The sequence below is a fragment of the Lissotriton helveticus genome, chromosome 11 (genome assembly GCF_964261635.1).
Source record: "Lissotriton helveticus chromosome 11, aLisHel1.1, whole genome shotgun sequence".
NCBI lineage: Eukaryota > Metazoa > Chordata > Amphibia > Caudata > Salamandridae > Lissotriton > Lissotriton helveticus.
The window spans coordinates 207851473-207871450 of record NC_136072.1 but is presented as its reverse complement, the minus strand read 5'-3'; the positions used below and the strand labels follow the sequence as shown (position 1 = coordinate 207871450).

Sequence of the window (19978 nt, the reverse complement as noted above, 5' to 3'; positions counted from 1 at the left end):
ACATTTATTCAATAATTGTAACTAAGTTTATATTAAATATATGTATTATTATATTAGTTTTTACTTAATTTAAAGACATTAAAAAAAACGATATTTTGACAGTCTATATTTTTGTAACTCGATATTTTTGAGTCGATATTTTAGTACTTACCTGTATGAAGATAGCCAGTCGATATTTTGTCCCTCGATATTTTATCCTCGATAATAATGTATCTCGATATTTTTGTGGTCGATATAATTTCAGTGATCCATTTTTGGCTTCTCTTTAGGAGGACGAAGCTCCCGGTTTAAGAGAGCTCCCCAAAGTTATTGTGAAAGTCCCTCCATCTATAGTCAGGCGTTGAAAACTCAGCTTGATAGCTTTGTGTTGCCTACTGGTGCTACTCTTATTCAGTACGTTGATGATTTGTTGGTTGCCGCTGATGACGAAGAGATTTGTAAAGAGGCTACTCTTTCTTTGTTAAAACATTTGTCTGACCTTCATCATAAAGTGTCACCTTCAAAGTTACAGTGTTGCTGACAAGAAGTAACCTACTTAGGTCATCGCTTGTCGAAGGAGGGAAGAAGGTTGACCCCAGAACGAATTCAAGCGATTGCGCAAATGAGTGTACCATCCACACAGAGAGAAGTGCGTGCTTTCTTAGGTATCACCTCGTATTGTAGACAATGGATCCCTAATTTTTCCCTGTTAGCGAAACCTCTGTTGGCGCTGACTCTTAAAGATACTCCGCATCCTCTCCCTTGGTCTGATGAGTGTCAGAAAAGTTTTTCTGAATTACGTGATGCATTGTGTTCGGCTCCGGTATTGGGTACTCCTGACTACAGTAAACCTTTCACGTTGTACGTTCACGAGAGAGAAGGTTGTGCATTGTCAGTGTTGACTCAACAGTTTGGAGACAAGCAACGCCCATGTGCGTATTTTTCAGCGACGTTAGATCCGGTAGCTAAAGCGTTGCCGAGCTGTTTGAGAGCTACAGTGGCAGCGGCTGTTTCTATCCGACAGTCTGCTGGTTTGGTATTGGATAATACGTTGATTGTGATGGTCCCACATGCAGTGGATACCTTATTGAACAGGACCAAGACACAACACCTTACTAGTGCACGTCTGTCAGGTTATGAGTTGACTCTTTTGGCTAGCCATGTTCTCATTAAAAGATGTAATGTATTGAATCCAGCTACGTTGTTGCCGATTTATGTAGAGTCGGATGCTCATGAACAGCATGATTGTTTTCTTCGTACAGAGGAAGAAACGAAAGCTAGAGTTGACCTAAAAGATACTCCTCTTGAGAATGTTGATGGTACCCTATGGGTAGATGGTTCGTGTTTTAAGCTTCCCAATGGTGAAACGACTGCAGCATATGCCGTCACAACTTTACATACAGTTGTTGAGACAGCACGCATAGCACAGAATTCTGCGCAAGCAGCAGAGTTGATTCCATTGACACGAGCGTGTGTATTGTCAGAGGGAAAGCGAGTGAATGTTTATACTGATAGCCAGTATGCATTTGGTGTTGCCCATAGTTTTGGACGTTTTGTGGAGAGAAAGAGGATTCCTTACTTCCCATGGCACAAAAATTCAGCATGGGCAGTTAGTGAATGAACTTTTGGAATCTCTTGCTCTGCCAAAGCAGATTGCAATTGTGAAGTGTAGTGCGCATAAGAAAGTTGTGGATGATGTAGGTCGAGGGAATGCGTTTGCGAATGAAGTTGCGAAGGAAACGGCCAGAGACATGATGAGCCGTATGTATGTAGCAGGTCCTGCAAGATGGGTTGTGGAAAGTGGAATGTGTGAAGACACAATAGAAAGTGTGAAGATGATTCAGGCTGAAGCTACGGAAAAAGAAGTGAGTACGTGGAGAGAGAGTACGGGTATGTTGGATTCGACAGGTTGTTGGGTTGAGTTGTCAGAACACCAGCGATGGTTGTTGCCTGATGCGTATGTGCTCCCAGTGGTTTCTATGGCTCATGGAATGGCTCACATTAGTTCGAAGGGAATATGCAAGTTGTTGGCTCCAGTATGGCAGAATGCTGGAATTCCGAAATGTGCTGAGAATGTTGTGAAGCATTGTATGATTTGTCTGAAGTATAATCCTGGCAAGGGAACTCCAACTCCAGCTGGTCATTTTGCTCCTCCGACGTATCCATTTGAAGTGATACAGCTAGATTACATTCACATGGAGAGATGCAACAATCTGAAGTATGTCCTTGTGGCTGTTTGCACCTTTTCCAGATGGATAGAGGCCTACCCCCTAAAGGATAATACTGCCTTGTCTACAGCTAAGGTTTTGCTCAAAGAGTATTTCCCTAGATTTGGTTTGCCGAGAATTGTATGGTCGGACAATGGGAGTGAATTTGTGGGTCGAATCATGAAGAAAGTGTGTGCTGGAATAGGGATAAGTCAAAAGTTCCATGCTGCGAATCACCCCCAGTCAGCTGGACTTGTTGAATGCTATGACGGCACATTAAAGCTGAAACTCGCTAAGATTCAAGTGAGCACTGGTCTTACATGGCCGGATGCCTTGCCGTTGGCTCTTTTGTCAACAAGGACGACAGTGCATTCTCGTGTGGGAATTAGCCCATACGAAATAGGTTTTGGTCGTCCAGCGAATGTTTGGGGTGTGCCTCGTCCTAAAAAATACAGTGACCTTGAGTACCCTATGTTGGTGGATTACTTACATGACTTGACTGCTAAATTACGTGTTCTCCACCAACAGGTCTATGACAGTTTGCCGACAGCTACTGCAGATCCAGGGCACACGATCCAACCTGGTGATTTTATCTTGACGAAGAATTTTCAGCGATCCAAGAATTTGGAGCTGAGATGGACTGGTCCCTATTTGGTATTGCTGGTCACTAGAACTGCTGTTAGAGTAGCTGGTAAAAAGAACTGGGTGCATGCCACCCATACAAAAAAAGTTCAGTTGCCTTTACCGTATGATCAGTGGGTGAGGGATGGTATGGCTGACACAGATTGTGAGAAAGTCCCTAGATTCGTGCCTTTTAGTGATGCACATTTGACATGGACTCAGTCGGAACGCGAGGATGATGATGTTCTGCAAGCTGCTGTGCCTCCGTCTCTGAAACTCGACACAACGAATCCGGAACCCCTCTTTAAGGATCAGACTGTGCCTGGCAAAGAGCGCTACAATCTGAGATCGAAAAAGGACGTTTGAAATGGACAAATAAATCTAAATTTTTTTTATGTAGTGAATTAATCCTTGTCAGATCAAGAGATGTTAGAATTGGGGGTCTCTGGTTGGCGCAAGTATTCACTTGTGACAAGCAGGGACCCTCTCCTCTAAGTCAGGGCGAAGGATGACCCCTTAGAATTACCCTTGCTCACCCTCTAGGTGCGTGGCGTGAGCAGCCAAGGCTATTCTCCAGGCGTTTCTGAGTTTGGCATTTGTAATAACACACACAGTAAATATACTAATCCCCCCACAAATGGACACCAGGCTGTAGATATATAGAAATACGTTCTCTTTATGTAAAAATATATCTGAGCAGTTAAGACTTATCACAAGACCAATATAACAAGTAAGCCACAAGATTGTAAATAGGCAAGTTCTCTTGGTTACAGTTCAAATGTTTCTTCTTCAGTTCAATTCACTTAAAACAGTTCTCCTTGTTCTTTAAAAATGCTCTGAGTCCCTGGAGGCCTCTCTGGGGCTCCTGGGACGCTTCCTCGGAGAAACCCTGGGCCTTTTCCGGAGGTGGGGGCTCTCAGCTGCAGTGAGGAGCAGGGAGGCGATGAGAGGAGCCTCGGAGAAACCCTGGGCCTTTTCCGGAGGTGGGGGCTCCTCGCGTATACCTTTGTGATCGGAGTATGGGGAAATAAAACGTGGCGGGCCCCGAGCCCGGTGAAGATCCTTGGGAGAGGTTTGAATTCCTTCCTTGGGGGGGGGACGAGTTGTACACGGGCAGTGGACTCGTCTCTGGCAGTGTCTCCGGGTCTCCGTCTGCAGCAGGTGGGTGCACACAGGCGGGCGCGGCCCACGACCCCAGTACAGATGGTACTGGGGTCTCCCAACAGGGGGGCGGCGTGGCCTGCAAACTCCTCGGGTGGGCGAGCGGGGGCAGCAGGGCACGGTCCTTCGTGTGGGCTGCAGTCCCGGCTTAGGTCACCGGCCTTGAGGAAATTCCGGCGGGAGGGGCGAGAGCACTTCAGCGCGCTCCAGTGGCAGGCAAGGGCAGAGGAGCAGGCAGCCTGACCCGGGGGCAGAGAGCGACTCCAAGGAGCGAGGCTCTCACGGGTGAAGGGCAGGTGAGCTCCCAAGTGCCACAGCCCTAGGAGGGGGCGATGACGGGCGCAGTCTTACTCCGGCGGGAGGCACACACGGCTGGTAGATAGAAACGAGTGAAGGCACAATGAACCCACTGGTCCTGGGGTTCAGTTCAGGGGGCAAGCTCAGTCAAGCCCTTGGAGAAAGTTTCTAGCACAAGTCAGCAAAGTCTTTTCAGCAAGTCTTTTCCTCTCCTTCCTCAGCAAGGCAAGCAGCAGGCTAGTCCTTCCAGCGTCTTCTTCTCCTTCTAGTTGGGCAGAGGTTCGTTGTGGGAAACAGGATTCTGATTTACAAGGAGCAGGGCTCCTACTTTTATACAGAGTTTCCTTTGTTCTCCCAGGCCAGGGGGGCCTTTGCATAACTTCATTCAGTCTTTGAGCACTTGTTGGGTGTACTCTGGGTTCTGCTTTCAGTGTGAGGGGTAGGCACATCAGACGCTCCACAGGAGGTGGAGCCAACATTGTGTGGACAGGGGCAGCCAGGAGTACCTTGATGACAGTGCTTCGCCCTTCCTGGGCCAGGTGCCCGCTGAGTCATCAGGCGCTCCCCAGGGGGCGGAGCCAGCATTGTGGTGGCAGAGCACAGCCCTATTCAGAGTCCTGGGGCACTCCCACCTCCCACTAAGGTGTAATCCTTGCATTCACCACCTGTCATCCACCAGCCCTGTCACTCACATATCCCAGACAGCCAGATACACATCCAAGCAGAGGCGGGCTGAAATGGTTAGGCAAGCAAATGCTAACTTTCTAAAAGTAGCATTTGCAAACACAGGATATTAAAATAAACTTTACTAAAAGAAGTATTTTATTATTCTGAGTTCAGGCATACTAAACTTTATTTTCTACTATGTTCCCTGAGCCTGCTGGGATTATAGAGTGTAATAATTCCAGCAGCCCATCTGGCCTAAGAGAACAGGTAGCCTTACAATAGTGAAAAACGAATTTGGCAGTAATTCACTATTAGGACATGCCACACTCATCAGAGCATGTCCTACCTTACACTTACAATGCACCCTGTCCTTGGGCCTACCATAGGGGTGACTAATATGAAGTTAAGGGAAGGTTTTAGGGGCTGGCAAGTGTGTGCACTTGCCCAGCCAGCATGGCATTACCAGACTGCACGCAGGGTCTGCAATGGCAGACCCTAGACATATTTTAAAAGGCTGCTTCTGTGGGTGGCGCAACCAGCGCTGCAGGCCCACTAGCAGTATTGGCATTTACAAGCCCTGGCACTCCTGGTGCACTTTACTGGGGACTGACAGTAAATCCAATGAACCAATCATGGAAATCAATCACAGTTACATTTTACATAGGGAGCACTTGCACTGCGGCACGGGTTGGCCGTGGCGCAGTGCCCTGAGCAGCGGACACCACAAAAAACATCTGAGGCACATCAGCAAAAAGTGGAAGGGAAACTCACGCCAAGGTGCCAGGTCTAACAAGAGACTTTTTTACTTTTTCTTTTTCGAGTCACCATCCGGACTCAGCTGCAGGGTCACGATATAAGTTCTTAAGGGGTGAGCCGCGTATTGACACAAGGTCTGTGGTTTAGGGTCGTTAGTACGATCTTGACGCACACTTAAGCGAAGAAGGAAAATTGCCGTGAGCAGCACGTTAGCGGATGGAGTCTTTTGAGTCTGACAAGGGTGTTAAAAGAGTTGATTTCAGAGTGCAAATGTGTATATTGGTTCGTAGCAAATGTTTTTAAATAATGTGTTTTCTTATGCTTTTGAACATTACGTTGGTTTGTGTGGGTTGGATTTTCTATGCATCACAACAGACACTTGCATCTACCTCCCAACCTACTCTTTCTTTTCCTACTGTTTCCCCACATGAGTTTCATACGTTGCCTGAACATGAACAGACACGAAGATTAGAATTTGTGAACAATTCGTTTATACAGATGTTACATCAGCATCAGCTAGTTGTAAATACCACGAATTGTTGGGTGTGTGGTCTTATGCTACATACGACTGATAAGGGAATGCCTTATTTGGTTTTGCCTTTTTTCGCCTAATGGGTCAGTATGGGCACTCCAGTCAATGTTTATCTATGCGAATGAAGCATCTCCTGTACGTTCTGTCAAAGACAATGCGAATAATAATGCCTTGATACAGGGAATAGTAGATATGGTCAGAGATATTGATGCATATAATGCTATCCCTAAGGATGAGGTACGAGCATATGTTGGTTGGAACAAGACGAGATATAGTATTAGTCTGACAGAAAAGGAGAGACAGAAAAGGTCTCCTCCTATTTGGATTGTACCCCACCGAGGTAATTTTTGTCTGCAAGGTAATGGTCAGAATCCGAGAGCTCAGCTTGGTGAGAGTGTGTGTGTTCACACCTATGTCTATACGTCCCAGAAATCTCCACCGTTCGTGCCAGCTAAAGGCACATATTTTGTTTGTTATGATAGAGCATATACATGGTTGCCTTCTGACTTTTCAGGCACATGTTCTGTGGCATTTTTGCTTTCCCCTACATACACAGCTGCTTTCAACTACCATAAGACAAGATATGGTAGAGGTGTTATCGATGCGAAAGACACTGCCTGGAGAGTTCTTTAAGGGTTTCCTGCCCTTTTGGGGTCCTATGGCTAATGGTAGGACAATTCGTCAGCTTACAAGAGTGGTCGAGGCCACTATAAATGAGACTGCAGGTGCCCTTAGCAATATTACAGCTGAGCTTCAAGCGGATCGCCTTATGACATTACAGAACCGCTTTGCTTTAGATATTATACTTGCAGATAGAGGTGGAGTATGTAAATTGATCGGGTCTAGTTGCTGCATTTTCATACCAGATAACGCCCCGACAGTGTACCAAGCCATCTTGAGGTTACATAAGTCTGCTGAGTCTATACATGTAGACGAAGGGAACTGGTCATTGATGGGATGGTTTTGGGAACTGCTGTCCAAATGGGGATGGAAGATTCTGATGTTCCTTGGTATGGCTTTAGCGATCCTTTTCTCGTGTTGCTTATGCATCCAGTGTGGTCCCGCCATTTGTAGTCTTTGTGCTACAATCTGTGTGAGAAGACCAGTCCCGAGAGAAGCAAAGGATAATAAGATGATGTTACAGCAACACCTTGATGACCTGATGAGGATAGATATAGACCTGGATTCAGATTGACGTGAGTTTAGGTCATTGCCTACGTAATGGCAAAAGGAGGGTCTGAGGTTCCGTGGTTTTCGGGACCGGACTCCATTTTGTTTGCGTTGTTCATAACGCCATTTTGTGTTGCCCTCACGTAGGCCGTGGAGGTAACCGAACGAACAAAGTTGCATGGGCCTCATTTTTCATGTATGCATTAAACAGGCCCTTTTCTGACTTGTGAGTGAACTGCAGGACGCTGACCTCTTCACCTGAAACTGACCCTTCACGAAGCCAATTTCTCTGGCTGATCGTTGTCTGAGATTGCCAATCAATGTTCAGGACCTCGTTAACCTTTAGTTTCCTTGCATATATCTTATCCTAATCAGCATCTGAATTGTTTCTTTCCTTACGACTTTTCATTACATGGGTGGTGCTTTCAATTATAAATTTGTCCGGCTTGCAAAGATTGAATTTGGGACAGTCCTAATAATTAACTTTTGGGTTGGGTTGCTGTAAATTGGGTTTTCGTTAATGTGATACTCAGTTAGAAAATGTGTCCTATTGGTCAGAATTTTGCGCAGTGGGTGTACATTTATAATGAGAATATTGTGTATAAAAGGTGATGTGTTGCTCTATGAACAGTTTCTTGAGTTGTACACCGTGTTGTATTGCTGAGATTACTGTTACTAGCTGCAGCTAATAAATTTGATCTCTGACGCCACCTAGAAGTATTCCGTGTCTCTGTTTGCCAAGACAGGTGAACCCGAAGACTTTGGGCGTGTCCCTGGCGTCGCTGGGTTCTAAAACCCGCTTCTTCAATGCACTTTCACCTACAGCAGGTTGGTGCTCCAAGTAGGGTTACCAACATTCTGCCCTGCTTCTAGCAATGAGAACACTTTTTTCTTTGATATGGCTCCTTATCTGTTAGAGAAAAATGGAACCCTGCACTGGGTGTTTTATGCTGTCACGGACATTTGTAGCACAGTACCTTCATGCCTTCCATTGAATTTTCCTTCTTCTTTGGCATTTATTGCCATCTTCATCTCAGTGGCATACTTTCTCCACTATTGAGCTATTTTCAAAGTCTATGTTGAATGCCACTGTCTTCTATCAAGTTTGTAGACTGATTAAGATTACTAACAATCTTTTAGTTGCCCTGACCACATTTAACACTTCACCTTTTTCACCTCTCCTGAATGTCTTTCATTTTAATATGTAACCATTCTATTCTTTCAGAACTATAGAGGTGGGATTGATTTCTCCAAAGAAGAACCAACCAAGGCTTAGGGCATGAGTGAACTCTCGATTTGTTTACTTTGGGCACCAAAGTTCACTATTTGAATTTAAATGTGTGGTAGATTTGAGGTACCGAGTTTCCAGTAAGAATACTACTGAGTGCTGCACGGTCTATTCGAACACCTGTGAACCATCTCAACTCATTATGTAAAGGCGCTAGTACTGAATATAAGGGGGCAACACCAAGCCTTCATCAAAACACACTTTAAATGTATGGGAGGTAATCCCGGTTAGTTTATTTTTTACTCCTACATGGTTCATTGAAAATATCGTTATTTCTAATGTGTCCAATCATTCGAACATTCTTGAAAAAAGTCTGGATTTGAAACACAATGGTGGACCTCCTGTGGACTTCTCTGATTGCATTATAAAGAGGTAAAGGATTCCAGTTAAGTAGCATTCTAATATGTATATTTGATATATACTAGGTTTTCTGATTTTGTTCTACAAGATACACATTGTGTATTATTATAGGTTGTTTCTTGGCAGATTCAGATTATAGGGAGTATTGCATGAACTATTTTGAGCTTGGATGTTTCTTTTCTTGCCATAGTATATAAATTAAAAGATAGAAAAGAAGCGCACTAAAGAAGTTACCTGTGATTGAGGCTCTCAGGGCCTCCTGGTAAATAAAAGCCTAATTTCAGATCTACCCATATTAACCCATATCTAGTTTCACTTCACCCAGGACTGGATTTGTTTAAAGCTAGCTTAAATGTGTTGCAGATCCACACACCCACTCCAATTTGGAAGGTAATGTTGTCATATGCTGCAAATTGCATTAATATCAAATTTAGTCCAAAAGCTGCACATTGAGATTGTCAGTGGATATAGACATGTGTGACGCTAGACATCCAGGTTCCTGATTAAAGACAGTGAGGTGAGATGGGTCTTATCTGCAGAGTTGTCCCAGTTTTTTTTTATCCTACAGAGTCTGATAATATGATCGCCAATTCAGACTAAGCAACAGTCATTATTTATTAAATTGTCCTATGGCAAATACGCCAGATAAATATTCAACATAACCAACGCATTGCTATATTAAATTGTCCATTATATTAATAACAGTAAGGAGATCACTTTTGTAATGTGCTTTTGTAATGTGATAGAAAATATGTAATCCGTAGGAGACTTCTTCACACAATTCCACCAAAGTGACTGCAGAACAGGTGAAGCGAAAGGTTTCTTTTCTTCTTATAACATCCACTCTACTAAATTTAAATAAAAAAGTCTTAGGCCGTCATAATTTTTTATATGAGGTACATTTCCAATTTTAAACATATCAAAGACCTGTAAAACGGTGGGGCTGTAACAGTTTCAAAAGTTCCATGTTGACAGACTATCCTTACCTTTGGAATCATTGTCGAGGTCTATACACCAAGCTAATTGAAAGTAAAATGTATCAGTTTTCCCTGCAGCCCATGACATTGTTTTTAATGAATATCTAAAATGTATTAATAATATGTTTCTTTTTCATGTAGGATTAATATAGACAAAACAGGAGGACAATACTCAGACAAAGAAGGCAATAGAGTGAGGACATGGAAATGGGACAGCAATTTCGCTACTGAGACCCATTGTTTATTTAAACCAATCTTCATATCGCTGAACCACAACATCGGTGTCAGGATATTTGGGCAAGACAAAATCCTCATCTCCTTTCTTGCAATGGGCAAACAAGCCAAATTCAGTGTCGGAGTTAAGCTAGAGGTAATTACATTATATATATATTAACAGAAAGAAATGTTTTGATGAGTTTTAACTTTTTAGTGGGTAATCTGTACAGCATATCCTAAAAATTACTCAAACATATCAGTTATGGTGCTGTTTAACCCCTCCTGTGCTCATGACGAGCTCAGCTCGTCATGAGCCACGGCGCTCCGGTGCTCATGACGAGCTCCCATTTGATGGAACGCACGCATGCTGGTCTGATTCCCCTGCTGAGCTGAGCGTTCCATTAAACGGGTGCGGTCATGGCGAGCTCAGCTACTTATGAGCACCGGAGCGCCGTGGCTCATGACGAGCTCAGCTCGTCATGAGCACTGGGGCACTGTGCGCGCCCCCCGCCCCCCAGCACAGCAGGGGGAAACAGCCCCACAGCCAAGGGGTTAAAAGAAAGTTACCTCATAGTTGCTAATGATTAGGGGTACACCCCGTAGGAGGAAAAACGTGTCTGTCTGGATAAACTAGCCATGGTGCTGATAAATCCTAGATTCACTGCCTTCATGGAGGTATGGCCATAGGTTCTGATAAATCTTAGATACACTGCCTTCATGGAGGGACGGCCATAGGTTCTGATAAAATATAGATACACTGCCTTCATGGAGGGACAGCCACGGGTGCTGATAAATCCTAGATACACTGCCTTCATGGAAGGATGGCCATGGGTGCTGATAAATCCTGAATACACTGCCTTCATGGAGGGACGGCCATGGGGGCTGATAAATCCTAGATACACTGGCTTCATGGAGGGACAGCCACGGGTGCTGATCAATCCTAGATACACTGCCTTCATGGAGGGATGGCCATTGGTGCTGATGAATCCTAGATACACTGCCTTCATGGAGGGACAGACATTGGTGCTGAGAAATCCTAGATACACTGCCCTCATGGAGGGACGGCCTTTGGTGCTGATAAATCCTAGATTCACTGCCTTCATGGAGGGACGGATATAGGTTCTGATAAATCCTAGATACACTGCCTTCATGGAGGGATGGCCACGGGTACAGATAAATCCTAGATACGCTGCCTTCATGGAGGGACAGCCATGGGTGCTGATAAATCCTAGATACACTGCCTGCATGGAAGGATGGCCATGGGTGCTGATAAATCCTGAATACACTGCCTTCATGAAGGTACAGCCACGGGTGCTGATAAATCCTAGATACACTGCCTTCATGGAGAGACGGCTATGGGTACAGATAAAACCTAGATACGCTGCCTTCATGGAGGTAAAGCCATGGGTGGTGATAAATCCTAGATACACTGCCTTCATGGAGGGGCGGACATGGGTGCTGATATATTCTAGATACTCTCCCTTCATGGAGGGACGGCCATGGGTGCAGATAAATCCTAGATACACTGTCTTCATGAAGGCATGGCCATGGGTGCTGATAAATCCTACATGACGGGACGGCCATGGGTGCTGATAAATCCTACATACGCTGCCTTCATGGAGGGACGGCCATGGGTGCTGATAAATCCTAGTCACACTGCCTTCATGGAGGGGCGCCCAAAGCTGCTGATATATTATAGATACACTGTCTTTATGAAGGGACAGCCATGGGTGCTGATAAATCCTAAATACATTGCCTTCATGGAGAGACAGCTATTGGTACAGATAAATCCTAGATACGCTGCCTTCATGGAGGGACGGCCATGGGTGCTGAGAAATCCTAGATACACTGCCTTCATGGAGGGGCGGCCATGGGTGCTGATATATCCTAGTTATTCTCCCTTCATGGAGGGACGGCCATGGGTGCAGATAAATCCTAGATACACTGTCTTCATGAAGGGACGGCCACGGGTGCTGATAAATCCTACATGACGGGACCGCCATGGGTGCTGATAAATCCTACATGACGGAACGGCCATGGGTGCTGATAAATCCTACATACACTGCCTTCATTGAGGGACAGCAATTGGTGCTGATAAATCCTAGATACACTGCCTTCATGGAAGGACGGCCATGGGTGCTAAATAAATCCTACATACACTGCCTGCATGGAGGGACGGCCATGGGTGCTGATAAATACTACATACGCTGCCTTCATGGAGGGGCGGCCATGGGTGCTGATAAATCCTAGATATGCTACATTCATGGAGGGACATCCATGGCTGCTGATAAATCCTAGACACGCTGCCTTAATGGAAGGACGGACATGGTGACATTGCCCCGTGCATTGGCCTCAGTAGTTAACGATCCGATATGGATGTGAAAAACAGTGGAATGGAGATCCTGTTGTAATTCAGTGTCATACCTGTAAAACAGCAGATCGGGGGGGGCAAGCATATAGGAACTTGGATATGATGTGCATCTTCAGTAGTGGGCTGATGTAATTTATAAAACTGTAAGCCGACTCTGAACTAGCATGCTCTGCACTGAATAGATATTTGAGAGTCTGTCATGCCTTCATTCATTATATAATCTGAACTGGAAAGATATCCCGGACCACTCCCAGATTGAAGCAGAGTCCTGATGGAATTTTATTTTTTAATTGCACAAATATACAATTTTCTTTTATTTGACATGCCTGACAGCGCTAAGGATCTACGGGACAGACGAGTCACTGAGAGGGGCCTGTTTGAAGACGGTAATTGTTATGATGCCCACAAGCATTCTAGGGAAGGGGCTTTGCAGTCCAGTCTGTGGTTGGTACAGATCACTATTTTATACAGGATGTACTTCCGTAGATCCAGATTTGTTTAGGGTGAATGTCTTTCAGTAGCGAAGCAGTCCCTGGTTCTTTCAAGTAGCCTTAGTAGTTCGAAGACATATCTCTGGATGTTGTCATGCGTTTCCATATTGTGGTAAGGCCCCTCCTTGCCCACGTAAGTGTTTATAATGTTGTGGAATATTGGAAATTCCAACTCGCAAAAGTATACATTACCAGATGCTACTTATAACACAACTAGCAGCCCATCCCGACCTTGTCCGGGAGCAATCAGGCTTCCCCGACCCCCGCCTGCCCCGACCCCCGCCTGCCCCGACATGGGTCCCCTTAGCAACGACATGGAGGCGGAGCTCAAACACATGGCTTCCATAGGATCACCTCACCATTCCTTATGTATGGCCCACAAACTGTTGCGTGGTGTATTGAGTGGCTCCATAGTGTGTACCCTTTGTCGCTAGAAGTTACACAATCTTGACTGTTCACACTATTAGTGGAGCGCGTTAAGTAAAGTAAGCTACGGCCCCCCCGCCTGCCCTGACCCCCGCCTGCCCCTCCAGCAGCCCGGCCCCGCCCGTCCCGTCCCCCGCCTGCCCCGAACCCCACCCCGACCCCCGCCTGCCCCGAACCCCGACCCGACCCCCGCCTGCCCCAACTTGGGTCCTCTTACCTCAGCCGCCGCTCCTCCCCCGCGCTCCTCAATTTACCGCTCACCGCTGCTGCTTGTCACCTCACCACTGCTGGCCTGTCCGCTCCTCAGTTTACCGCTCCTCGCCGCTGCTCGTCACCTCACCGCCGCTGGCCTGTCCGCTGCTCCTCACCTCACCGCTCCTCCCCCGCGCCATGTCCGCCGCTCCTCGTCTGGCTCCTGGATGCCGCTCCTCCCCGCACTCCTGACGTGAGCACGCACGTCGCGGCCGGCGCTACTTCGGAGGGACTACTTTTTTTTACTGTAAATTTTGAAATAACGTTTTTTTTTATAATTTATATAGCCTATAACCATCTACACACCCTGACGATTCCAACGGTGTATCGGGTGTATGGATTGGCGCTGTGGTTCCCGAGTTTACCCGCCTCAAAGGCTGAAAGTTCTTCCTTTATTATAGTAGTATAGATACACAATATATCCGAAGTTGAGAAGGATAGGTGAGTGTGACGTAAAATAAGATAATGCTTCTACATCACTGTAAAATTTCTCCAATCATTATTTCATAGGATACAGCCCAGTAGTCTTACTCCCATTTCAACTTGAGCTATTTTTTGCTCACTAAATCCATGAGAACCTGCTGTGATTTGCACTCGGTGAGGCACAGCAAACATGGATTGTTCATTGTAAAAAGGTGCCAATAACAAACAGTGACTGTAGATGTCAGTTCATTTGAAAGTGCATACTGTTGCTTCTAATAGATGTTTCTATATGGCTTGGGAGAACAAGCCCTTAGCTATAGGAACAGTAAGTCAGTTACTCTAAATAAATATGAGCCTGTTGTCAAAGCGGTCCTTGAGCTTCCGGTTTGAGTGCTAAGGTCTAGAAAAAGAATGGAAATGAAGAGAGTTATGAAATGGAAGAACTGTGTTGTTGTTTGTGTTATACTAACAAAACATGCAGTGGTTATTAGTTGTTTGGTGAAGCTCAATGTAGATGGACTTCATGGACTGTTATGCCATGTGATGAAATTATTTCAGATAGCAGGCAGGTGAGAGATTGAAGAGGCACAGGTCATAAAGGCTCAGTAAATGTCATATGCTTGCAGGTGTACCTGTGTGGAAGGTAAAGAAAGACAGTAGCATTGTAACATAATGTTACTTATAGCTGTGGGTGCAGAGGAGAGACCGCATTAACATGTCCTGTCACTGTTTAATATTGGGGAAAGGGCTAAATAGTAATTTAGACAATGTATGGTTGCATGTTTTCAATAAGATGAGGATTGGTGAATTTCTAAAAAGGTTTTGTACCTACTAAAGACTGTGTTCAGCCAGGTATTTGTATAATCTGTAAATGGAGGGACCAGAGGATGAAACAATATGTGAGCAATACAAACAAGGTACAGGATTTATGAAATCCCCCCCTCCACCCCTTCGTAACACCCCTTCCGAACTTAAGATAGTTGTGTCACATTAGTGGACAGAAAACAATGCAGCTGGTTGTCCTAACAAGATCCTGCGTTCTGGATCTGAATCCCAAAGTAACCGCTTTTATGTGAAATCACATGGCTGCTCAACGTGGGTTCTGCTAGTGAGGTTACTGTATTGCCGGGGTTCATGCAAATCATTTTAGTGACCTGGCTACCTGGAAGCAAGGGTTCAGAGCATAGTGCCCTGCTGTTGGGTCATTTTGAGTAGATCAAACATAAGAGGGCAATATATTTGTAGCGATAAGACTATGTGGATGTCTGAGAGGATGTACTCCAATATTAAAGACAGAAACAGATTACTCTATGGTGACTCCACAGATTCAGATGCACGATCAGTTCACTCGTTCTTAACTTGGTTATTGATGTGGGTAGAAAAGTTTCAAGTCTTTGCTTTTTGGTAAAGGCATCTTAGCAGTTGTGGTCCTCCTCTGGTTGAATGCTGATGCGTCCTATGGCAAGGAAGACATGGCCCACACCAGACCTACTGGCCAACGAGCATTTGTCCCGAGATTTGCAGCCTTGCCAGGTCAACCATCTCAACCAATGCAGTGACTCAGCGTTTTCATTTGTCAGTGGTGGCAGCGACAGATCGCAGACTCCAGTGGCTATCAGGCAGACACAGTGGTGGCTGAATTGGTGCAGTCTTTGGCTAGAGAAAGAAACTGTGAGATCTACTCAAAGCATGGGTTGCTCCCTGCTTTGCTTTGTGAAGTAGCCCACTTTCCTCACATGGAAGACACACTGAACTTTTCCTCCTTGACAGACTACCCCCCCCCCCCCACCACACCCCCTTGCAGGACAGGAAGACTCTTTCCTCTCTCAGCAAGAAGGTAAACTTCTAGGCACCAGGCCAGTAATCCCCAAAGTGTAGCCCTGTAGCATTGTGTTGGTCACTGCACCCCAAAATGTTGCCGCTAGATGATCCAAACCCTATGCTATTTATTTGTATTAATTCTACTCAGCAAACACATTTTCTTTTGAAGGGTGAGGAGACGTTCGTCTGATTTGTTGTACAGGTGCCTACACCTCTGACAGTTGTATTCCACAGGACACAAACACAAAGGTTCCAGGAATCCCTGGATCTGAGGAAGTGAAGGTGGATTCTCTTTAATAGGAGTTAGGAATTTTCATAAGGGTACTGCTAGTGTGCTTCTCCAACAGAGGTGAGAGCATTAGGTGTTGGGTACTTGCTACCGAACAGAGTACCTGGGGAGGGGATGAGCTAGAAAGACAGACTGAATAAGTCTCCCACTTCTGCCTTCTTGCTCTTTAGCCTGAGACACTACCACTCCTTTGCCCTTACTGATGACTTATCGTTGTGAGATAAAGCATGGGTGGAATATAAATTCATGAACATCACTGAGAGTCTTACCTCAGTCCATTCTTTTCTGAGAGTGGTAGGGTCAAACTACTAAGAGTCTGGTATACATTAAGCATTGCACTACTGAGAGCATTACATATATGCCAATTGTGTCATATAGGACATTATGTAAACTTGTAAAGAATGTTTGCTATGCATTTATAGTATATTTATAAGTGGGGAAATTTGCCAGTATGGAAGTTGCCAAGAATGTGGAGACTTCAAAGAAAACTAACTTGAGAAGAAAATCTGAAGTATAGCCTTTGGAAAATAGCACTGCTTGATAGCAGGAAATAAAAAAACGACTTTGTGTGCTTGCTGGATGATTATGGAAATGTACAATACCCAAATTTAGCATCTGGAATGGTTATATAATTGTGAAGAGGGTTGGAAAGTGGAAGAGACAACGTGGATCTCAGAGATATGGGTGAAGGTGTTATAAAATGGAACATCTGGCAGCAGATAGGTGTCACACATGATGAAAAGGAGGTCTGGCCACAATATGAGACGAATCTCTTGGATGGCAGTAGTTTTACTTCCTTCCTGAAGGTGGATGTGGACGGGTTGCATCTAGTCACCACAGGGAGAGAGTCCCTGGTTTTAGGGGCCATTCCAAAGAAGGATCGATTGGAGGTTTTCTTTTTATTAACTTTTTGTGGCTTAAGTAGTAGGGAGTATGCGCTCTAGAAGATAGGGTAATTCTCTGGGTTAGGCAAGAGGGGGTGTTATGGTGTACCGCTTTGTGATCACATAGGCAATATTCAGATGGATCCTAGCTTCATAAGGTAGCCATTTCAGAGAAAGACGGTCTGGGGTGATATGATTGTTTCCTTTTTTTTAGTTATTGATGAGCCTTGATGCAGCGTTCAAGGTAGGTTTCAGCAGGGCAAGATTGGCATTTAGAAAGGCCCACGAGTGCAGCGGTGCCATAGTCTAATTTCGATATCGCAAGTGCTTCAACCGCTGTTTTGAAATCTGCTGTAGACAGGAAAAGCTTTATTTCCTTAGTGCATGTAGTTGATAATTGGCTACTCTGGTGGTCGTACAGATATGTTTTTGCATGGAGGGGGCATTATTCCAAGAGTTTTTGACAAGTCAATGATGTGTGGGGTACAGTTCAGCGCTTTAAGTGGTGGAAGCCAGTCTTTTATACAGGGAAAGATACTGGGCAGTGAGATCAGTAAGAATTCTGTTTTGAGGGTATTGAGTTTGAGATGGTTACAGGTCAGCCAATATTGTGTTTTTGTCAAGGTGTTATTTTGCTGATGTCATCAGGAGATGTAATTTTCATGAAGAGTTCAGTGTCATCTGTGTAAGAGGTATGAGAGAGTTTTAGGATTTCAGTTAGGGGCTCCATGTAAAGGTTAAATAAACAGTGTCAAGGAGAAAGTAGAGCCTTGGAGGAAGCCATCCATCACTGACGACTGATCAGAAAGAACGTGGTTGATTAAAACGTGCTGAAGTCTATGGCGAAGGATTGAGGAGAACCATTGTAGCACAGTGCCAGAAAGACCCATTTTGTTTTCTAAAAGGTTCAAAACTGTTCTGCGATTGACAGTGCCGAACGCAGTTGACAACTCCAGTAAAATAAAAAACAAAATTCATTCTGGCCAAGAGAGCATAGAGCATCATCAACAATGTGGATCAAGGCAGTTTCTGTGCTATGACCAGGTCTAAAACTGGATTGACATTGGTCGAGGAGTTGGAAATGCTGCTTGTGATTGCAAAGCTGTAGGTACAGTCATTTTTCCAAGACTTTGGCCAAAGTAGGGATTTTAGAGTTAGGGCGATAGTTGTTGGGGCTGGATAAGTCAGAGTTGTTGTTTTTAAGATTGGGGTATCCTGGCCACTTTTGAGGCAGTTAGGTATGGAGCCTTGGATGAGGGAGGTGTTGATAATCCTAGTCCATAAGGGGAGTAGGAGGTGAGTGGACTCATCGAGGAGTTTGGAAGTAAGGATATTGTTGAAGTGGTTGAAATACAGTCGCGGCTGCCATCATTAAAATATGGTGAGGTACTATGTCCACAAAACTCACCATATATGTTTCACCTGTGTCTCTCCATCACATCTGGTGTGTCTCTCCTTGGCGGTATCCTGGTGTCCACGGGCAGGACAGGGAAAAACTTCAGTTTTTGCTTGTGGAATAGGAATCCAACCAATGCTGGAGCTACTCGTATGCTGTTTTGAGAGCATGAGAGCAGCTCCAGAATTGATTGGAGCAGGCTAACCCAGCACTCATTTACTACACAATATTTTTTTAAATCTTTTTTTGGGTCCTGGGGGCATCACTCTTTGATCCCTCCAACCTCCCCCACTAGGCCTAGTGGGCACGATATCCCTACTCTGCCCCTATATGTTTTATAACAATTTTTCTAGGACAGGGGAATAAGTCCCAGCATCCTAAAATGGGTGCTGCCACATCTTTATTAGGATACGCACATTTTGAACCTTAACTTCTCAAAAACTGCTGAATACAGCCACACCAAATCACAAAAAAGCATGCTTTGTGAACCAAGATTTTGCTTTCGGCCAAATTTTGTGTAATACCATTCATAAGTTTCGACTGTAGCTGTGTCTGATTTTCCGCTGGAAACTCAGCCAAGTGGTAGAGACACCTGCCATGGATCTGACACTTGTGCAATAGGCTGCTTGCAGCATGGATCTTTTCTTTGTTGGTTCTAAGTTGTATGACCTTGGTAGTAGATTAGCGCTGGGAAGCCCCGTTTGCGCTTTATCAGTGTTTATGACATAACATACTTTGGCTTCTGAACTTGTTTCTTATCTTACCTTGCTTTACCAAGGGCCACTGTTGAGTGCTGCACAGCCGTCTTAGGATATCATTGCAAACCGCCTACTCTGAATGAAAGATCTATAATAAATTGTCTTATATACAAGGCAGATCAGGACCACTCAAGGCCTGGCTGCACATTGAGACATTTCCCTCTATAAATGTCCCATAAAAACACTATGGGGCATATGTACAAGCCTCTATCGCCACCACAACATCACTTTTAAAGACGTTGTGGTGGCGATATGGGATGCGCCTTATGTACAAAGCAGCGTTAAGCCACTTCACATGGCTTAAAGCTGTCTTGTACATAAGACCCCTTTCACGGTATGGTTAGTGTGAAAGGGGTGGGCAGTGGGCGTTCCACCGCAAAACCCATTCATTTTGATGCTGCCTCCTATGTACAAGGGTGGCGTACATAGGAGGCAGTGCCAAAATTAGAACTAGTTAAATCCTGTGTTAAGTTGGCGAAACGAGGAGAAATGCCTTATTTCTCCTCATTTTTGCATAAGGCAGCACACATGGAAAATGCAAAACACCCTGGTTTGTTTACGTACAAGAAGGTGTCCCTTGAAGCAGCACACATGAAAGTGACAGAAAGGCATTTTAGTATTGTTTATGTGCAGAAAG

At 44.9% G+C, this 19978-nt stretch overlaps 1 protein-coding gene across 3 annotated transcripts in view; it reads left to right on the top strand.

Moving 5' to 3' along the window:
- ERICH6 (glutamate rich 6) overlaps window positions 1-19978 on the top strand; it is a 407363-nt gene that overhangs the window by 383837 nt on the left and 3548 nt on the right. For all 3 annotated transcript variants that reach the window (XM_078666090.1, XM_078666089.1, XM_078666091.1), the window contains one exon: window positions 10156-10384. In XM_078666090.1, the coding sequence (XP_078522216.1) occupies window positions 10156-10384 (229 nt within the window). The remainder of the gene's footprint in view (window positions 1-10155; window positions 10385-19978) is intronic.